This window comes from Chelon labrosus, assembly GCF_963514085.1.
Source record: "Chelon labrosus genome assembly, chromosome: 13".
Taxonomy (NCBI): Eukaryota; Metazoa; Chordata; class Actinopteri; order Mugiliformes; family Mugilidae; genus Chelon; species Chelon labrosus.
In genome coordinates, this window is record NC_140346.1 from 27,411,897 (window position 1) to 27,430,497 (window position 18,601).

The window sequence follows — 18,601 nt, forward strand, 5'->3', positions numbered from 1 at the left end:
TTTTTTGGTTGAATTTAAAGACTCTTTAAATATGTTGTAAATAAAAACATTAATTGGCGGTATTTCAACTGCTTCCGGAAAATCTACAAAAAAAGAAGACGACGAAGAAGCCGCAGATACGGAAGTCACGCGGTGCGCTCGCGCGTTTGTCGTTGGTGCGTCGTTTAACCTGCGCTAAAGACATGTGGAAGATTTACTATTGTTCGTAAGAGCGGCTATTTAGCGAGTTCATCCTCCAAAATTAAGATTTAACGGGTTAAATCTCTCCTCCGCGCTTCTGTTTGAGACGGCGGAAGTTTCGTCTCTGTTCGGAGTGGAGTCAGAAATCGGCGGAAGAAGGTATGGCTAGCTAACGCGTGCAACCGCCATTGTTTATGAGCGTAGCAGCGACCAAGGCCCAGACTAATTCTTGGGTATAACCGCTTACACATATTAAACAAATGAACATGTTTGTGTGTTTAATTTGAATCATGTTCTATATAAAGGCGTGCATACCGCAAACTGTAGCTTTAGCGGGCTAGTAAAGACACGGCTCCATGCCGCAGTGTGCCTCCCATGGATTAGCCTGAGGTCACTGAGCTAACTGCCAGTTTCTCGAACATTTACGTATTTATTTAATATGTGGAGCATACTTTTAAAATTAGTTCACCAGTTTAAAACGTTTACCGTTGCTCTGCAGATATTTCAACCTATGCACTATCCGGGAAACACTGCAATCCCCACGACTGTACGTAGCTGATATCTGTAGATTTGTATGTTAATGTCCTTACATTTAAATGGACTAGTGGGTATCGTGTTGCCCTGTCTTGGTGTCGGATTTAAACAACCAGAATTTAAATGTGTTCATATTCAAATCACCCACAGGCTGTTTTGAACGTAACATCTGGTTAATAATTAATCAACACCTTATCTACATGGCAAAGACAACAGTTGTGTAACGTGTAATAAATCCATCGTGTGTTCAGGAAATGACACGACAGATTTGTGCTAAAGGAACCTGATTAGTAGTTTCGGTGCAAATGAAGCGAAAGCAGCCGTGTTTGGCGCTAAAAGACTAGGACACCTGCTGAGCTACATGATGAGCTCTTATTCGTGCTGCACACACTTGCCAGTTCATTAGGTACACCAGTGAATGCATTCAAATTAAATAGCCTGGCACTAAATCTAAGCTTCATGCAGGTTGTGATGTTTAGATGTTACAAACAGAGCTGTTGGTTCAGCTGCCTTTTCATCTGGATCTTGTTGGTCAGACACATGTTCTTATTTTGACATATTAAGTCAGTGGACTACGCTATACCTGGTTGAATTGCCCCCTTTCCGATGCTGTTTCATCGTAAATCTGGCATGATAGCGGTCAAGAATGTAGATTAAGTGTAGAGCTGTTATATTTGAATGCGTTTCACTAGTACCTAATAATCTGGCAAGTTAGTGTTTGTTCAGACTGAGCACTGACATAACAGGGTGGAGAAAGGGACTTGTCCCACATGAATCAAACAGAAATTTAAACTTTACAGGCACAAAATGTACAAGTAGTGGATTAAATGTAAGATTTGTTTTTTATTAAATATTAAAACTGTTTATTTTCTGATCAAGCTCTACATGTACACGTACTGTCTTCAACCTTAACGACTAAAAGCACATTTTCCCTTCTCCCCTCCAGGAAAGAAGATATGTCATACCACTCATCCTCCCGCAGTTCGTCCCGAGCCACTGATTGTAAAGTGTATGTCGGTGACCTGGGCAATGGTGCTGCCAAGGGGGAGCTGGAGCGAGCATTCAGTTATTACGGACCCCTGAGAACAGTCTGGGTGGCCAGGAACCCACCTGGGTTTGCCTTTGTGGAGTTTGAAGATCCCAGAGATGCAGAGGATGCTGTGAAAGGCATGGATGGAAAGTGAGTGGTGGTAATGTTTTCTTGAAATGATATTCAGAGAAGTTTATGCCGATCTCTTACTGACCCGCCTTCTTCTCAGGGTCCTTTGTGGTTCCCGTGTCCGTGTTGAGATGTCGACAGGCCTCTCCAGGAAGGGCCGTGGGCGTCCCAGCCGCCGCCAGTTTGACCCCAACGATAGGTGTTACCAATGTGGGGACAGGGGCCACTACGCCTATGACTGCTACCGCTTTAGCAAGAGAGGCCGTCGCAGCAGGTGAGGGAGTACAGTCGTTTAATTATTATTTTTAGTACAAAGCTCGGTGTTCAGTCTTGGTTCATCAGTTCTTTCCTGGTTTTGTTTTACTTCTTGTACTATCAAAGGAGCAGAGAACAGTGGGAGATAAACTTGTTTGCCTTTCCATTCCAGGTCTCGCTCTCGATCGCGCTCTCGGTCCAGGTCCAGGTCCCGTGGACGCCGCTATCGCTCTCGCTCCCGCAGCCGTAGCCACAGCCGGTATGTTGACTCTCAACAGACGCACCCAATGAAATGTTAACAAGTAATTCTGGTTCTCGGAGAGTCTCTGATGTTAGATTATTCATGTGCCACGTAAATGCCATCGTTCAGAAACGCTGGGAACTTTAGACCGTGGTTAACATCACTATAAGGTGTTCACTGACTTTGGCTTTTAATCAAGATTTATTTAATTAAACTACAATTATTTCATTAAACTTCACCAAACCAGACTCATAGAAGTCAATTACCAGTCTGGCTAAAACTTTAGATAGGCCTCGTTGCCTCTACAAGGTTTTAAAGTATAAAATCTACAGTATACGCTTGGAAAAAGTTTATTTTGAACAAAATTGTGATATTTTTAATCCCTTTTTTCTTTTCTTGTTAGGAGCCGTCGCAGATCTCCATCCTATTCCAGACGCAGGAGCAGGTAAGATTACAGCTCGTAGAACTATAATCTACTTTTATGGTAGTACAGTCGTCAGTGAGACATGCTCCTCATCCAGGTTGGGTTAATCCAGTTCTGCAACAAAATTTGGTACACGCTAGGGCAAATAATAATTATCATCGTACTCAGAAATGTTTTTGTTCTTCGTGTGTCAGAGTAGTTCTCATTGAAGTTGTAGTTAACCACTTTACTTCCTGTAACCTTAGGTCTGGCTCCCCCGCTCGTTCGAAGTCCAGGACTCCAGCGAGAAGGTACGCTGTGTTCACATCTGCTGCAGTGGTCATCCTAATACCATCAGTACTCCATGCACAATTACTGCACGAGTGAAATTTTTTTTTGCTTTAAATGAATGAGCAACAATATCACCTGAATTTAGGTTTCTTTGTGCAGCTGTACTACGCAGACATGAAGGACAAAACTCAGGGGAAAAAAAGGAAGAAAAATCATCCTGATGTTGTTTTTAATCTGCTCAGTTGACTCTGAATGATCTGGGGATAGTGCCTTCTTTGGCTGGTTTATACCGGTGTTCACTCCACAGAATCCTAATTCCAACTACATTCACATGTGCAGCATGTAAATATCTTTGTTCTTCATCAGTCGCTCCAGATCTAGGTCTCGGTCCGGCTCTGCACCCAGAAGGCGCTCTCCCTCCCGTTCCCGCTCACGATCTCCGTCAGCCAACCACAAGAGGAACAGGTAAACCCTCAGTCCAGACGTCTTTTGTTCACTTATACCAGGGTGTAGACAGATTTAAAAAGTTTCTAATGCTTAGTGCTGCCAGTGATTTACAGAGACGTTTTAGAGTGGAATAGCTCAGTGGGGAGAAACTTCAATGAGACCATTATAGATTTTAGATATCTTGCCTTCCAAGAGAGGGTCAGTTATGCTTTTCACATTAGCCAGAGCGAGGGGCTCCATTCCAGGTAACGAATGAGCGTTGAATAGACCATCCTTCCACCCGGGAGTGCTGCTGCCAGTCGACCGTCACGCGCAGAGGAGATGGACGACCTCCGAGATCCCTCTACCTCCTCGACACAGACCGATCTTCTGCCTCTGCTGATGGCCAGTAGAGGAGTGGGTGGGGTGAAGGACAGGGACCTGGGCCCTCTGTCTGGTCTAGGGAGGTATAAGTCATGGGGAGATTGGACGTCTCGCTTGTGCTCTCTTTTCCACGTCTTGGTGGCTCTAAATCAATCCCACTTTATCCTGAAAAGAGAGCACATGAAAGACGATCTCTGCTCAGCCTGTAAGCTGTTCCACCCCAGATGTAAATTCAGATAAAAGAATTTAGGCTGACGGAGCAGGAGAGGAAAAAGTATTCACTGAATTGATAACTGATTAGTAAAAAATAATAAGACAGAATTTTAAATGTATTTTTTCTTGAATTTGAATTCATTGTCCTGAATTTGGCTAGCTCAAAAGAACTCTCCAGAAATCACTAACTGAGATCAGACGAAACGACACCATTGGTGTGACTTGCGGTAAGCATCTTTGCAGCACAGTTTTGTTTATTTTTCATATTTTCTTTAAAGCGTGTGGTGGGAGCTGAGCACTGCACAGACACCGCAGCTGATCCCAGGCCCAGGGTCTGCCAGCTGGCGGTGTGTACGTCCTGCGGGAGGGTGACTAAGCGCTGAGCTGAGATCAGCCTTCGCCTGCATCTGGTCTTAGACAGCGAGAAAGAGGTCGACCTACCGACCGAACCCCGCACAGTGATTGGGTGGCTGTCTGTTCAACCGACGCACACGCTCAGACGAGATCAGCCCGCGCACACATACAGTTGTTCAACTAGAGTCACCCATCCAGCAGCCTTCAGACGTACCAGAGGGCTGACCTACACAGATCAGAGTTTAAATCCATTACCTACCTACCTACCTACCAGACCCCCCTACCTACCAGAGTTCTTCAGCCTCTGTCTTAGCTTCTGAATGTGAGAGAAAGAGCTGACGAGAGATCAGTCTTCAAGAGCCTCCCAGCGCAGTGTCTCTCCGAGTTGTAGTCATCCGTCCTTCAGTCCTTTCATCCTTCGCTTCTCTGTACTTGTTGTTTCTGCCACTGTCTCCAAAGGTAACCAAAAATCCAACCCCCTGACAAGTTTCTTTTGATGGTGAAAGAAAATTTACAGGCTTGATGTAGTCTGCAGAAGTGGTGATTGTAGAGCTAAAGTTGAGTCTTTAAGAAGCATGCTCAAGAGTACGGATGTGTGGTTGCATGCGAGTGTGTGTGGATGTTTACGAGTGTGAGACAGGAGTGAATCATGAATATTAATGGGCTGATATGTGTGAGGAAGCTTTGTCAGATATGTTTTTGTGCCTCACATGCTGCTACATCATCACCATTATAAGCCGCCTTTCTCTGTTGGTAGTTGTTCAAGGATTATGTTGTAATTTTCTTAGAGCCCAAACAATGCTAATGATTAGTTCTAGACATAAATTAGTATACAGACTTTTATGGGTGTTTGTTTGCTCTGGGGGTTCAATTATGTACTTAGCTTTTGACCCTGGACAGTCATTTCTCAGAGAGTTTAGTTTTCTCAGAGGATTATAACACTTCATGAAACTAATCTGACTATTGACAGGGACCTTAAATATGAGAGCTCACAGGTATGTAGGCTGTAACAAATAGAAGCATTTGTGGGGTCATGAACTGTTAAGGTGTTGAGTAATGTAGGGTTTGTTTTCAGGTCTTTTTTCCCGTCTTCTCCTGCGGGGAACTAATTCCTCTTTGCTTCTGTTTCAGTCGTTCCCGTTCAGCAAGTCCAAACCGAAGCGCCACACCAGCAGACGACTGAGTGAAGAAGACTATTAGTTCCCCCTCCACTCCCCACCACCAGTCTCTTTAGCAGACAGACCCTCGGCCTCTGCGTCCTGTCTGCTTTTACAGTCCTACAGGCAGGTTTTGTTTGCATTTGTCTGTCCTTGTCCCAGTCTTGCAGATTTGATTTTCACCACAAGACTGTAGTCGTCGTGCAGCCTCAGATTGTTCAAGATTTAGTCAGTATAGCAGACAGAAATCGATTACTTTTTGATAGGGATTGTTTTCTTGTTGTTTTTTTTTTTTTTAAATGGAGAAGCAAACACCTATGTTAAAGCAACGGTGAATGTTGCAGTGGACTTTTAGCAGTAATTTGGGAAGGTCATACTGTAAATTAAAGTGGGAACATGGTACAGTCAGTGCAGGAAGAGGACATTGCATTGAACTGAAATGATTGAACCTAAAGTTTAGCAATTTGGCAACTATACATATATATATGTTTTGTATTGCACTCCAGTTTGATGCTTGAGTTTAAAAGCTGTTTAGTTCCCACTCATACTGGCAGAAGGAGAAAGTTGCTAACCTGCATGCCTTTAAATATGTCACATTCCTCATGTTTTTGTTTTTTGTTTTTTCTGCTGCACTGCCCTTTTTACAAACCCGATTATCGGAGTCGCTGTCGGCTGAATAGATCCCCCCGCCCCACCCATGTATTCATCTCTGATTTGTTCCTGTGACTTGATTTTAAAAATGTGTTCAGTGCTTAAGTTTGATTTGTGTGAGGGCTCCTTTGACAGTTTACTGTTTACTGTTCCTGGCTTGTATGTGAGACAGTCACAGTTTTTAAACATCTGCAACATACCTCGGTGGTCTCGTGTTATTTCTCACTCGGGTAAAAAAATACAGTGTGTGGGTCCTGATATTCTATTTAAGTACGTTATAGTTAATGAGTCATTAGCCACCTCCACAAAGGAGCAAGATAAACATCCTTTTTTTTTTTTTTTAAATCTTTTAATTGTCATCTTGATCTTCTTTGTGGGTGTTGTTTTTTCCTTAATCTTTTTGTAGCCACTGGACCATAGCATCGTGTTTTTACTTAGGAACCTCTATAAAGTTGATGGCCCCTGATTCTGTCTGTTTCAATAATCCATTAAATTATAAACGAACTGAAAGTAACCAGAAGTCAACTTAATCATCAATTATGAGACTCATTAATATCCATCTGAAGTCAATTACACAACAAACGTATCAGAGGATGTGTGTTTTGAATTAGATCCTGGCCCAACGCTTACAAAAGCTCCTCGTCATCCTATTGGCTGGCACGCTTTGATTGGCAGCCGTTTGGGCCTATCAGCGCACGTCAAGTCCTCTCGGTGGGCGGGACAACGTGAGCCTCGCTTTTCTTGACTTTTCCGTCCATTTCAGTTGATCGTCACTACCATCATCCTTTTTAACCAGGACAACATGGCTACTACAGCGAGCCGTTACTACAGCGAAGACGGCAGGGCAACGAAACGACAGAAAACCGACGGAATGGCCACGGTGAGTTGGTTTCGTTGCGCTTGACTGGAGATTCGTTTCACTTACATAACACTCCCGGTTAGTGTGTTTGTCGGTAGAAGGTGATTCATTCAGATGTGCGTTGGAGAAGGAGGAAAAAAAAATGTTGTCACGACGCGTCGCAGGTCATCAAACGTTGGCTCCAGGGCAGAGGTTTCTCCATTTTAAAAGCGACATATTAACGTGTTTTTAAAGCGTCAGGTTAACTGGGACACTTAACGGCATATGAATCCCGCATATAAATGCACTCTGGGCTGTGAATGGTGTTGTTAGAGGGCGGTTTCCCCGGGCGGGCCTCGTCGGAGCTCGGCTTTGTTCTTGTACCGGCTAGGTTAGCTGGAAGCTAGCGGGGAGCTACACACCGTAATCGGGGATGACTGGGCGGACTCTGCTAGCATCAGACCAGCCGCTACATGTTTAGTCCCATGGTTGTTGTTTTTTTAAATTTATTTATTTTATTTTTTATCAACCAGTTATTCTTTAGATTGGGAGGAAAAAGTTTTATTAAAATGCTGTAGTCCAAATAACAAAAAATAATTTAATTACCACACATGTATATTAAACACGCAGTCATCTCTATTATCTCTCGTTTATAAAAATTTTATCATTTTATCAGCTTTATGTCTAATAATATATGGTTATTTTACTAGTTTATATGACAAAATTGGCAAAGGGAATATCTAAAAATAATTTTAGTTTCATTTCTGTGGGAAAGCACTCTTAAGACACCTTAAATAGTTTTATACGTCCACTGATCAGTATTCCCACAGTTTGACATATGGTAGTACGTCAAACCCCAACTAAATATGTTGTAACGTCTTCAAGAAATGTCACCGGGCAACTTGAGACTCAGAACAAGTTGGCACCAGGTTGCCAGGTTGGACGAGGAAGTATCTGTGCGAAATGTTTCATTAACGTAATCAATTTACAGGTTTGCTTTTGCTTTTATTCCTTTTTTTTTGCCCACAAAGGGATACGAAGATCCACACAAGACCCTTCCATCCGTTGTTGTGCACGTTCGGGGGCTGGTGGACGGCGTGACAGAGGCTGACCTCGTGGAGGCCCTGCAAGAGTTTGGAGCAATCAGGTAACGAGAGGAGCAGATTGAGTTAAGGTGGTGGTTGACATTTTCCCAAACGACTACAAAGCTACAAATTGGAAATTTCTTTTCTGTTTTTCTTCTTTTTTAAAGCTATGTTGTGGTGATGCCCAAGAAGCGCCAGGCACTGGTGGAGTACGAAGACATGAACGGATCATCCACAGCCGTAACCTATGCTGCTGACAACCAAGTATACATTGCTGGCCACCCAGCCTTCATCAACTACTCCACCAGCCAGAAGATCTCCAGGCCGGGGGACTCTGACGACTCTAGAAGTGTTAACAATGTTCTTCTGCTCACTATCATGAACCCCATCTACCCCATCACCACGGTAAATGCAAAGATCTGGGCAGCTATAGTTGGGATACTTGATGAATATATAATTCACTGAATTTAAAAGCTGAATTTCAGGGTTTTTATTCAGTAGTCGTCGTGCTAGAACAGCTGACGGGTGTTGTTGATGTCAGCACTGATAATAGAAGCTCAAAAGTAATTTGTCTGTTCACAAGTTTTCATCCGTCTTTAGTCATTTGTTGCTTGTGTTGCATTTAATCTTCACAGGACGTCCTCTACACTATCTGCAACAACTGTGGGCCTGTCCAGAGAATTGTCATCTTCAGGAAGAACGGTGTCCAGGCAATGGTTGAATATCCTTTTAACTTGGATAGTGTCTTACTTGAGGCTCACAGTCAGACTGACGCAGCAAGTGTGTTAATGTCACAGAAAGCTGTCTATTCATTAGAAAAGACACTACCTCTGCACAAACCTGGGTTCAATCCTCAAAAAGCATCCATAACTTTTTTGCAGATACTCTGTACCGATCTGCAGAAACACCTGCACAATGCCCTACTTGTAGTTGCAATATTGTCAGCTCCACATAGAGGTAAAGGTAACAGTAGAACGACACTGTGGTCTGCCAGCATTTTTTCCATTCTCTGGTGACTTCCTCCTGTTACTTTAGCATCTTCTCCTTAACCTTGTAATCACATTTGACTCGGTGCAAAGTGCACAGAGAGCTAAGGCATCGCTCAACGGAGCAGACATCTACTCGGGCTGCTGTACCCTGAAGATCGAGTACGCAAAGGTAATGCTGCAAACCGTGACTCAGCAGGTGTCCCTCAAAGAGGCCCTGGTTGGCATTTAACATCAAACACTTGCACAGTATGATGAGAACCAACACAGAAGCAGCTCGTGACTCTCACAACAAATGCAACGCACATTTTAACTCTAGTTTGTGTATTCATGCATTTTCATATAAATTGTTTTTTCTTCAGCCCACTCGCCTGAACGTGTTCAAGAATGACCAGGACACCTGGGACTACACAAACCCCAACCTGGGAGGCCCAGGTAAAACCTCAAGCACCGAACACATGCCCGAGCACCTGCTGAGAGCCACACATGCTTTGTAGCTGAGAAGCCTGATACTGTTCAGCACCCCTTACTGCCACTGTGGGGAGTTTCAGCAAGCATGCTACTGGGAACATGGAGGCAACACACTTCACTCATAATGCCACTAAATGGATGCACTTCAAACTGCGTCCCATGCAGCAACATGAATTTTAATGTGGCATTATGACTGAAGTGTTTCTTTCGGGCTTAATATTAATCAAAACGGACTATAATCAGGGTTCTCGTGCAGGGGTGGCAAGTTTGTCTTAATACAGAGGCGTGATGTGAAAAATGCTCGGCTTAAAAATTGGAAATGAGAAATAAAAATCTAACTCTGTTGTGTGGTGGGACTGGCAGGAACACATCTGCAGACAGAAAGATAACAATCAACAAGAGGCATCACCTGTATTTATTGACATGTCATTAGTCGTGTTAACTGCACAGAAGTGATGTCTCGAGGCTAGTATTGTTGTTCATTGTGGCATGCAGTTGCTCTGGTTTATTTGGCCTGATGTTGCTTTAACGTAACTGGTTAAAGCTTACCCTGGGAGCCGTAGTTTTGTGTCTGTCTCTGCACCTGAGCTGCTATTGCCACAGAGATGAACTTGTTCAGAGCGAAGAACGGTTTTATTGGGGTCAGACCACACATCTAGCTTTCTGCCAAGTGTAAAATGAAATGGCAGCCGTCTTTTGGTGTGTGTCTTCTTAGTCTTGAAAATGAGCTAATGAAAGAGTCGTCAAATTACTCAGTGGTAGGTTATGTTCTCCATAAAGGGACTGAACTGAGACCAGCTGCAAACTATTTGACCTTCATTAGATCAGTTTGAGCTTGATCTCTCGTACACTGTGATATTATGATGCAGAGAATGGCAGAGAAATTTTAAAATTACTTCAGACATTTTGAGTGTCAAGGGGGAAAAAAAGTCCCAAGGGAATTGTACACAGTTATAAAACAATGTCCACAGTTCCAGCCTCAACGTGGGGTTTGTGTTGGTTACTGAAGCTGCTCTGGGACGGTTGACAGGTATTTGTCTGACTGATCCAGTGCTGAGTGATGGGCGTTTATTATTAGTCCATGTACACGTTTCTATTGTTCAGACACGCACATCCTGTTAAGTGCAGGTTTTCTTTGTGCTTGCATTTGCTGTTCCTGCCTTCCTCGTGACACCTGTCACCTGTGCCGTGTTGTAGGGCTCTCACCTGAAGCTATCACTGTTTCTCCTACATTAATTTTGACTTTAAAGGGAGTTGCTGGAACCAAATTTCCTTGCCATAAAGACTGATCTGGTCATTTCCACTGTCATCCAACTTCTGTTTAAATTCACAATTTGGCTTTTGTGTCGACTTGACACAGAAGCCTCTGAGGTCTGGTCAGAGTCCGGCTCATTGCAGCCAAATAGATTTTTTGCGCTGTGAAAAGATCATTCGACGTTATCGGTAACTCTGACGTGAAGTGAGAACAGAGGCATGGACCAGCATCAGTGAACAGACTTATCTGCAATCTCAACAAAACAAAAACAAAAAACATGCACGGGCGTTTTGTGCTGAGGGGGTGAGGCAGATACATGCTGACAACATCAACAACACGCAGCAGCCACCACCGCCACGTCTTGAGCGAGGACACAGTCATACAATGGGCCAAACGTCCCATGACATACGAGGAGATAATACACGACGATGTAGGACTGATACCACTCACTCCTCATCTCTGCATTCTTGCACAAGAGCCATGAAGACACTTGTAGTGTTTGTGTGTGTGTGGGGAGTTTTGGGCACTAAGCTACACTTGGTCCCTCCCCCACGTCTCCCCCCCTCAACCCACTTTGAGACACATTGAAGCAGGCCAAAGCTTGCAGCTACAATGCCCCACTCTCTACACCCAATGGAGACTGATACCAGAGGAAACACAGCACCACCCAAACAGACGGTAGTGGCAGACACGTCTCACTACAACAGATGATGCATAACTGATTCGCAACCAAGATCACAGTTTTTTTCCCAAACAGCCCGTCTTTGTACCGTTTTGGGGGCTGCACTGCTCGTCACGCTGCTTGACACGAAAACACTCAAGCGTCACACTCTCTCTCCCGACACTCGCTGACGCCGACTGATCCAGTAGACGCCTTACACCCTCGAATCAAGTCGACACAAGACAACTGATGAAGACAAGACACTGCTGACAACACCATCAAGCACACTCAGAGCCCAGTCAGGCCCATTTTTGGTTTTATCCCTTATGTGTCCCCCCCCAACATGGAACTCAGCTCTTCTCTCTTGCTCTTTCTCCTTATCTCATCTTCTTCTCCCTCTGGTTTTCTAAACACATGCATCCTGTTTAGCTATCCCTTTTTTTATTTTTTGAGTGCAGCTTTTTTTTTTTCTTTAAGCATATTAAAGTCTCTAGAACCTGTGTAACGCCTTCCATGTGATGCAGGTTTGGCAATTTGCGGCTAAGAGGAGCCAGCTTCCCAACTGAAATGTGCTCTATGGCAGCCTCAAGTGGGCCTACCAGTGGGCGCTAGGCGGACTATTCCAAAATGGAACAAAAAGGACGGAAACGCCGACCCACCGGCCGACCCACCAGTGGGCCTTTCAACTTGATAAAACCAGGAATCGGTCCTGAGGTGGAGAGTTGTTTCCCCCTCCCCAAAAGAGGAAAAGGATAGGAGTGTGGGATGAAATGAATTGAGTGGAGAGTGGTGCGACTACCGCAGCAAATGTCTTCCTCCCACTGTTTGTAAACATGCAGTAAGTAAATCGAGACCCTCCTCGGGGAACATAACTGCACAGCACCACACGACCCCAACGCCCAGCAGCCAACATCGCACACAAGACAGATATGACCTTCCCCCCCCCCCATACAGGCTTAATGTTTCTCTTCCTGGGAGAGGCTGATGGTGGTTGTGGTTCTGTCGAATCCAAATGTTACTCAGATCATTAAGTGTTGTCGCTCCCTCTGCTGGCAGCCATCACTAATCTATGTGTGGTTCCCTGGATAGTTTCTTTTAATCTGGAAGAAGGGTGTGAACTCTATTAACTCATGTCGGATGTGCTTGACTCATGACCAACTCTGGTAATTATTAAAAAAAAACCTGTCACACAGCTGGAGAAAGCCAGGAGAGCGTCTTTTATTTTATTTTTTTTAAATCCACCGGCCACAGTGGCTGCTGGAGTCTAAATTCCCCGACTGTTCATCTGCAGAGGTACCAAACCTCCCACAGTTTTAATTTCTTCTGCGTTTTTATTCCTAACATCGTCATGAGTGGTTCCACTGCACTTCTGACATTTAACTGGGGCTGATTTTACTTCAAACTCTCCCAGAAAAAAACTGTAACTATTGTTTAACCTGGCTTCCATTCTGATTGTGTGTGATTGTTGTGTACCTGTACAGATGGTGATGCAGATGGCAATGGGAGCAATTCAGGTGTGTGTGAGCGATCAAACTTTATTTAAAAAGAAAAAAAAACAAAAAAATCTAGCCGTTTGTGATGTTTATCAAGAGTGATTTTGTTTAAACCTCCTGACCCCCTTCCCCTTTCACTTCCTGGATCATCAGCACCTAGTTTTGTTTTGTGTTTTTTTGCCATATCCCCCTCTGCTCCACTTTATATGATAAACTTTTTTAACCCATGTCTCTGGATTAAAGGGGTGATATCAGTTCTACCATTTGTTGCATCCCCACGCCTCCCCCTCCATTCTCCCTCAGCTAATTAACATACAGAGACAAAAAGGACAATCACTTGGACTGATTGTTGTAGTCTGTCTTGGTGTAGTGTGTGTCAGGGGGGGAGGACTGTAGGTCTGTACTGCTGTGGTTCTGATATGCATGAGTCTCTCTGAAGTATTAATGTGTCTGAGGTTTTTAGTTCGTCCTGATTTATTTGTAGACTGTACGATGAGGCAGATTTTAACATAAAAAGTTCAGCACAGTTAATTTTATTGATGTATAAAGATTGCAGCCAGTTTATTTACCTGTCACTACTTCTTCTTTCTCTACCCCTTTTCTCCTCTTCTTCTTCCTTTGTCTTCCTGCTCTCGTAGATGATGTCAATGCCAACCCCAACAAGCGCCAGAGACAGCCTGCTCTGCTGGGCGACCACCCTCCAGAGTACGGTAAGGCTCTCACGCCCCTGGGGGACAAGAAAACACACCGAAACATTTAAAGTTTATTAAAATCAATAAATAGGATCCCTTTGCATCCCTTCTGTAGCAGCCATTTTAATCTGTTAGTCTGGATTCATGAATTCAGTGTACAGTTTAGAAATGAGTCCTCCACACAGTGGCAGTTAAGTGGTGCTGTGTCGTCATATTTAACTCATTCAGGGACCAAATCTTTTTTTCCCCCCGAGCAGCAACACGGTAGTTTCCCTCTTGATCTGACCTTTCTGTCGTCTCACTCGCTGTCGTCTCTGCCTCGCTCTTCAGGAGGCGGTTACCATGGCTACGACGAGAGCTATGGCTCGCCGCCCTACGAGGGTCGCCGCATGGGTCCGCCGATGAGGGGGCGCGGAGGAAGGAGCTACGGGCCCGGCTACGGACCTCCTCCCCCTCCTCCTGGCGAGTACGGGGCTCACGCCGACTCTCCGGTTGTCATGGTTTACGGGCTGGAACCTCTGAAGATGAACGCCGACCGCGTCTTCAATATCTTCTGTCTGTACGGCAACGTAGAGCGGGTCAGTGTCCGTTAGAAGATGTGTCAATATTAGCAGAAGGAGACGTTTTTTTTTCTTCTTGCAGTAAATCAACATTTGTCTCTTTTTATAGAGACGTTATTCTTCATTTAATGTTTCCTATTTTTACTCTGACCTGCAGTTGTCAAGCTTCTATGAATAACTGCGCTTAAAATAGTTTTATCTGCTTTGCTTCATCCTGTTAAATCATACCTGAGAATATCTCCAGGGCAACAAAACGCCTCACACAGAGACTAAAATGTTGCCTTATCGAGTGAAGCTGACTCTTAACGAGGAGGTTTTAAAGCAGACGTTGTTGTTGAGGTGTAACCGTCCATCAACAGCCCCACAGCCTCTTTCTTGCTTGTGTCAATGTCGGTGTTTTTCTTTCCCTCGAGGGCCGACCAGACTGGTAAATCCTCTTCTGTCACTGTCTACAGGTAAAGTTCATGAAGAGTAAACCTGGGGCAGCCATGGTGGAGATGGGAGACTGTTACGCAGTGGACCGCGCCATCACTCACCTGAACAACAACTTCCTGTTTGGACAGAAACTCAATGTGTGGTGAGTTTAAACTTCTGCTTAAATTTCATTTAATCAATTATTATTCTCCTTAATCATAAACGCCGATCGCCCTTCTTCCTGCAGCGTGTCCAAGCAGCAGGCCATCGTACCCGGTCAGTGCTACGAGCTGGACGACGGCACGAGCAGCTTCAAAGACTTCCACGGCTCCAGGAACAACCGGTTCACCTCCCCAGAGCAGGCGGCTAAGAACCGCATCCAGCACCCGAGCAGCGTGTTGCACTTCTTCAACGCCCAGCCAGACGTCACACCAGAGGTTTTCTCTCAGGTCTGTAGGGAGAGGACGGATTGATGAGCGGCATATATACGATGTCAAAGTTCAAGTTGTTTTCTAATGAATGTTGTCCCGTTTACAGATTTGTGAAGAGATCGGTGTTAAGTCTCCCGTTAACGTCAAAATGTTTACAGGAAAAAGTAAGATCCTTATTTTTATTGAGACATAGATTTGACTTTAAGCCACTGAACATCAGATGTGTAAATTTACATCATTACATTTAAGTTCTGTATCCTCTAACCACCAGGTGGTGCTGCTCCCAGTGATCGCAGTGCCTCAGGTCTGCTAGAGTGGGAGTCTATCAACGACGCCATGGAGGCTCTGGCCATGATGAACCACTACCAAATGAAAAACGCAAGTATGTGAAAGACACTCTCACGTCCTGTTTGACATTGTTCCTCTGAGCTAACGTGATGGAGCAGGTGTTTTGATTCAGGATGCAGTAGGAGATCATCCAAGAGGAAATACAGCAGTCTACAGTCTGAAGCTAGCTATTTAGACGATGTTACTCTTCTGTGCATCGCCACATGAAGCCCTGCTCAAATTATTTAATTAGAATAATCAGTTCCCAACAGAGAGACTCCAGACCATCTTTCCCCTTTCAGGCTTGTCCTCACAGGACACGGTTTGAGGCCTGGGCTGGTCAACTGTTGCACAGTTTCTCTAATACCATGAGGATTTGCAGAAAGTCCCAGCTCCAAACTTCCTCATTGTCTAACGTTGAAATGCAAACGTGAACCAACGGAGTAAAGTGCGTGTAAACCTACACAATAAGCAAAGGAGCTCTTCATCCTGTCAGATCACGTCATGTGTTCTAGCGGGAATGAGTGGAATGAGTCCACAGCTGTCTGCAGACAGAAAACATAACTACGAGGAAGTGAGACAGGAAACGGAGCGACGTTTTTAAGAGCCTGAAACGACAAACCTCTCAGTTTTATGATATGTTGTACACCAGCAATTATTCTGTCGTAAAGCTCTCCACATAAACATCAGTGAGGTTTATTAAGGCTATGAAGACACATGACACTGTCCCCTCCTTTAAAAATGTTTCTGTATAACTTGAGCTGCTGTGGTTGAATCGTTCTCTCCTCTCTTTCAGCTGGTCCCTACCCTTACACCCTCAAACTGTGCTTCTCCACCGTTCAGCACGCCAACTGAAGCGTGCAGCGTGGAAGCCAGGAAGACGAAGATCGGTCCGCCATTCCCATGTTCTCATGTACTTAGACCATGACTGCTCACGACACACCTGGGGGCAAAACTAACTTTCAGAAGCTAAAGTGAAACCTCTCTAAATTAAACTTTAATCTCGAATGAGGCGACTCTTCCTGTTTGATACATTTAGCAGTTTCAGCCGAGGCCAACAGGTGTTAAAAGTTTTGATATTTATCCCCCAGATGTGGTTTAGAGTTCCTGTTCCTGCGTGTCTTCAATATTGAGTTGTCCTTTTTACTTTTTGTATTATGCTTAAATAGAAACCTGACATAGCGTATTTGAAAGAGCTGGTTTTATGATCAGGTGGTTCAGTGGCAGTGGACAACATGGTTTTGTAAAAGTCGTCTTTTGAAACTTTTATTATATATATCACTTTTTTTTTTTTTTTTTTGGTTATTTTAATTGCTGCCTATTCAGTTCTGCATCTCTGTGTTGGATATGCAGATGGAGACTTGTTTTGTTCTAAGAAAATAAAAAAACTTCAAATAAAAGTTGAGTTTGTTACAGTTATTCTGATCTCAGTGTTTTGTGTTTTAACATGTTTCCAGACAAGATTAGGCTCAACTCAGGTTTGGTCGGCTACATTAACTCATTACTTTAAATATGACTGAAAAAATAAATACAGATTCTAAGGAGATAATGGAGACTGAAGGTTTTAAGGGCCGGAGCTTGGAGCTGTGAAAGACTGGATCAGTTTGACTGATGGAGAAATGCAAACTTCATCAGAATTTATTAAATAAAGAAAACAATCTTTTAAAAATAAAACTGTCGAGAGTCTCAGAGTGAGTTAGCGTATGTAAAAGGAGAAATAATACTTGTGCTGGACTGAGATACAGCAGCATTTTATAGTCCATGAAATAACTATTAATCCTGAGGGATATTCTTGTTCTAGAGGATGTAGAAAGAACAAAATTCAGTAAACAGACAATACAATATTATAAAAAGTAAGAATTATCTCAGCTAAATATACATATTGGTGTCAATGTAAGATCCAAGAGTCTGATGGACTCGTCAGCATGTTCTTGCTATCAGTGAGAAGTGTCCATCACTACTAAAGAATAAGTTACAGTGATAAGTGAAATATTACACCTAGTGTGAACAACAGGGGGAGGAGCTGTACAATTTAATGGCCGTAGGTAGGAATGACTTCCTGAAACGCTCTGTGGTGGTCCTCTGTCGTCTCAGTCTACAGCTGAATGTAGAGGAGGCCAGTGTGGTTAATAAGGGATGGGACGCACTGATCAGAGTCCTGAGAAGTTTCCTCAGCATCCTCCTCTCTGACACCCCCACCAAGGACTCCAACTACCCTCCCAGGACAGGACCAGCCTGTTGAGTCTGACACCAGCTACCACAGAGAGATCAGTTGTCTGCAGAACTGTGTAGACTGCAGATGTTTTAAGGACCTGAGTCTCCTGAGGAAGCACAGGTGGCTCTGAGCTTTCTTATATAGGGTGTCAGTGTTATTTGTCTAATCAAGTTTATTGTGTATGGTACTTGTCCACAATGTCCACCTCAACGACCAAGATGCAACGTTGAGTTGCAGGTGATTCTGTCCACCACGCTCCTGTACTTCTGTAGGTGGCAGGACTGTGAGAAGTGAGAAGCATCTGCCATCAAGGAAGAAAAGTCACAATTACTGATGAATCCCAAGTAAAAGATCAGTGGCACAGAAGGGTGCATATAAAAATGTGTCTAGAGTTGGACACCTGTAGTGACTGGACTTCACCCTGACCAAGGAGAAACAGAAAACTCTTTTGAGTTATGCTCCTTACTCTTATTTGCATCAATGATTCTTGCTGCAGTACAATGTTGGGATAACATTTTAAAAATAAGTTTTAAAAGATTATATATTTATATAATAAAAACATATATTAATGGTGTAATTCACATGGCGTCCGCTGTGGGGCGCTACCACTTAGCACTTGTTACAAGTTCAACGGAAATGCTGCTAAAGATGCTAGCTCGCGGAGGAACTACCTGTTACCTGCCCAAGTGTAAGGTGAGTTTTCGAAGTCAACGCGGAAACAAGACAAACAGGATTTAATTGCAAAAAAAAAAAAGTTAAAAGAGAAGAAGCTAGCGAGGGTCAGGTTGCTTGGATAACTTACCGACTCCGCCGTTTGGCTGTCGAAGAGCAGCTTCGACCGGGAAGATGCTCCTGTAGCCTTGAGTCAAGATGGCGGCTGACAGTGACCTACCGCTAATGGAGGATGCGAATGGATGCCAAAAGA

The 18,601-nt window shown here is 43.9% G+C and overlaps 2 protein-coding genes across 5 annotated transcripts; both read left to right on the forward strand.

Moving 5' to 3' along the window:
• Positions 1-142: 142 nt before the first annotated feature.
• srsf7a (serine and arginine rich splicing factor 7a) lies at positions 143-6,447 on the forward strand. Of its 3 annotated transcripts, XR_014699401.1 has the most exons (9): positions 143-339; positions 1,661-1,894; positions 1,974-2,147; positions 2,301-2,387; positions 2,773-2,814; positions 3,039-3,083; positions 3,430-3,528; positions 4,365-4,899; positions 5,572-6,447. XR_014699401.1 is itself a non-coding variant. In XM_084558927.1 (8 exons), the coding sequence occupies exons 2-8, from the start codon at positions 1,671-1,673 to the stop codon at positions 4,456-4,458; spliced, it is 765 nt and encodes a 254-aa protein (XP_084415053.1). In that variant the 5' UTR covers positions 143-339; positions 1,661-1,670; the 3' UTR covers positions 4,459-6,447. The 3 variants fall into 3 exon arrangements, 2 of the variants coding, with proteins under 2 accessions (XP_084415053.1, XP_084415054.1); XM_084558927.1 differs by having other exon boundaries at positions 4,365-6,447; XM_084558928.1 differs by lacking the exon at positions 4,365-4,899.
• A 445-nt stretch (positions 6,448-6,892) lies between these two features.
• LOC311498466 (heterogeneous nuclear ribonucleoprotein L-like) lies at positions 6,893-16,880 on the forward strand. Of its 2 annotated transcripts, XM_084559070.1 has the most exons (14): positions 6,896-7,128; positions 8,118-8,233; positions 8,339-8,576; positions 8,807-8,892; positions 9,233-9,329; positions 9,520-9,592; positions 13,026-13,058; positions 13,676-13,747; positions 14,060-14,307; positions 14,745-14,866; positions 14,951-15,152; positions 15,241-15,298; positions 15,406-15,516; positions 16,258-16,880. In XM_084559070.1, the coding sequence occupies exons 1-14, from the start codon at positions 7,051-7,053 to the stop codon at positions 16,314-16,316; spliced, it is 1,593 nt and encodes a 530-aa protein (XP_084415196.1). In that variant the 5' UTR covers positions 6,896-7,050; the 3' UTR covers positions 16,317-16,880. The 2 variants fall into 2 exon arrangements, with proteins under 2 accessions (XP_084415197.1, XP_084415196.1); XM_084559071.1 differs by lacking the exon at positions 13,026-13,058 and having other exon boundaries at positions 6,893-7,128.
• The last annotated feature ends 1,721 nt before the right edge of the window (positions 16,881-18,601 follow it).

Coding starts and splice junctions, on each gene's coding strand:
- srsf7a (XM_084558927.1), top strand. CDS start 1,671: ATGTCATACCACTCATCCTCCCGCAGTTCGTCCCGAGCCACTGATTGT. Junction 2,815..3,038: donor TATTCCAGACGCAGGAGCAG/GTAAGATTACAG, acceptor CTGTAACCTTAG/GTCTGGCTCCCCCGCTCGTT. Junction 3,084..3,429: donor TCCAGGACTCCAGCGAGAAG/GTACGCTGTGTT, acceptor GTTCTTCATCAG/TCGCTCCAGATCTAGGTCTC.
- LOC311498466 (XM_084559070.1), top strand. CDS start 7,051: ATGGCTACTACAGCGAGCCGTTACTACAGCGAAGACGGCAGGGCAACG. Junction 7,129..8,117: donor AAACCGACGGAATGGCCACG/GTGAGTTGGTTT, acceptor TTGCCCACAAAG/GGATACGAAGATCCACACAA. Junction 13,059..13,675: donor TGGCAATGGGAGCAATTCAG/GTGTGTGTGAGC, acceptor CTGCTCTCGTAG/ATGATGTCAATGCCAACCCC.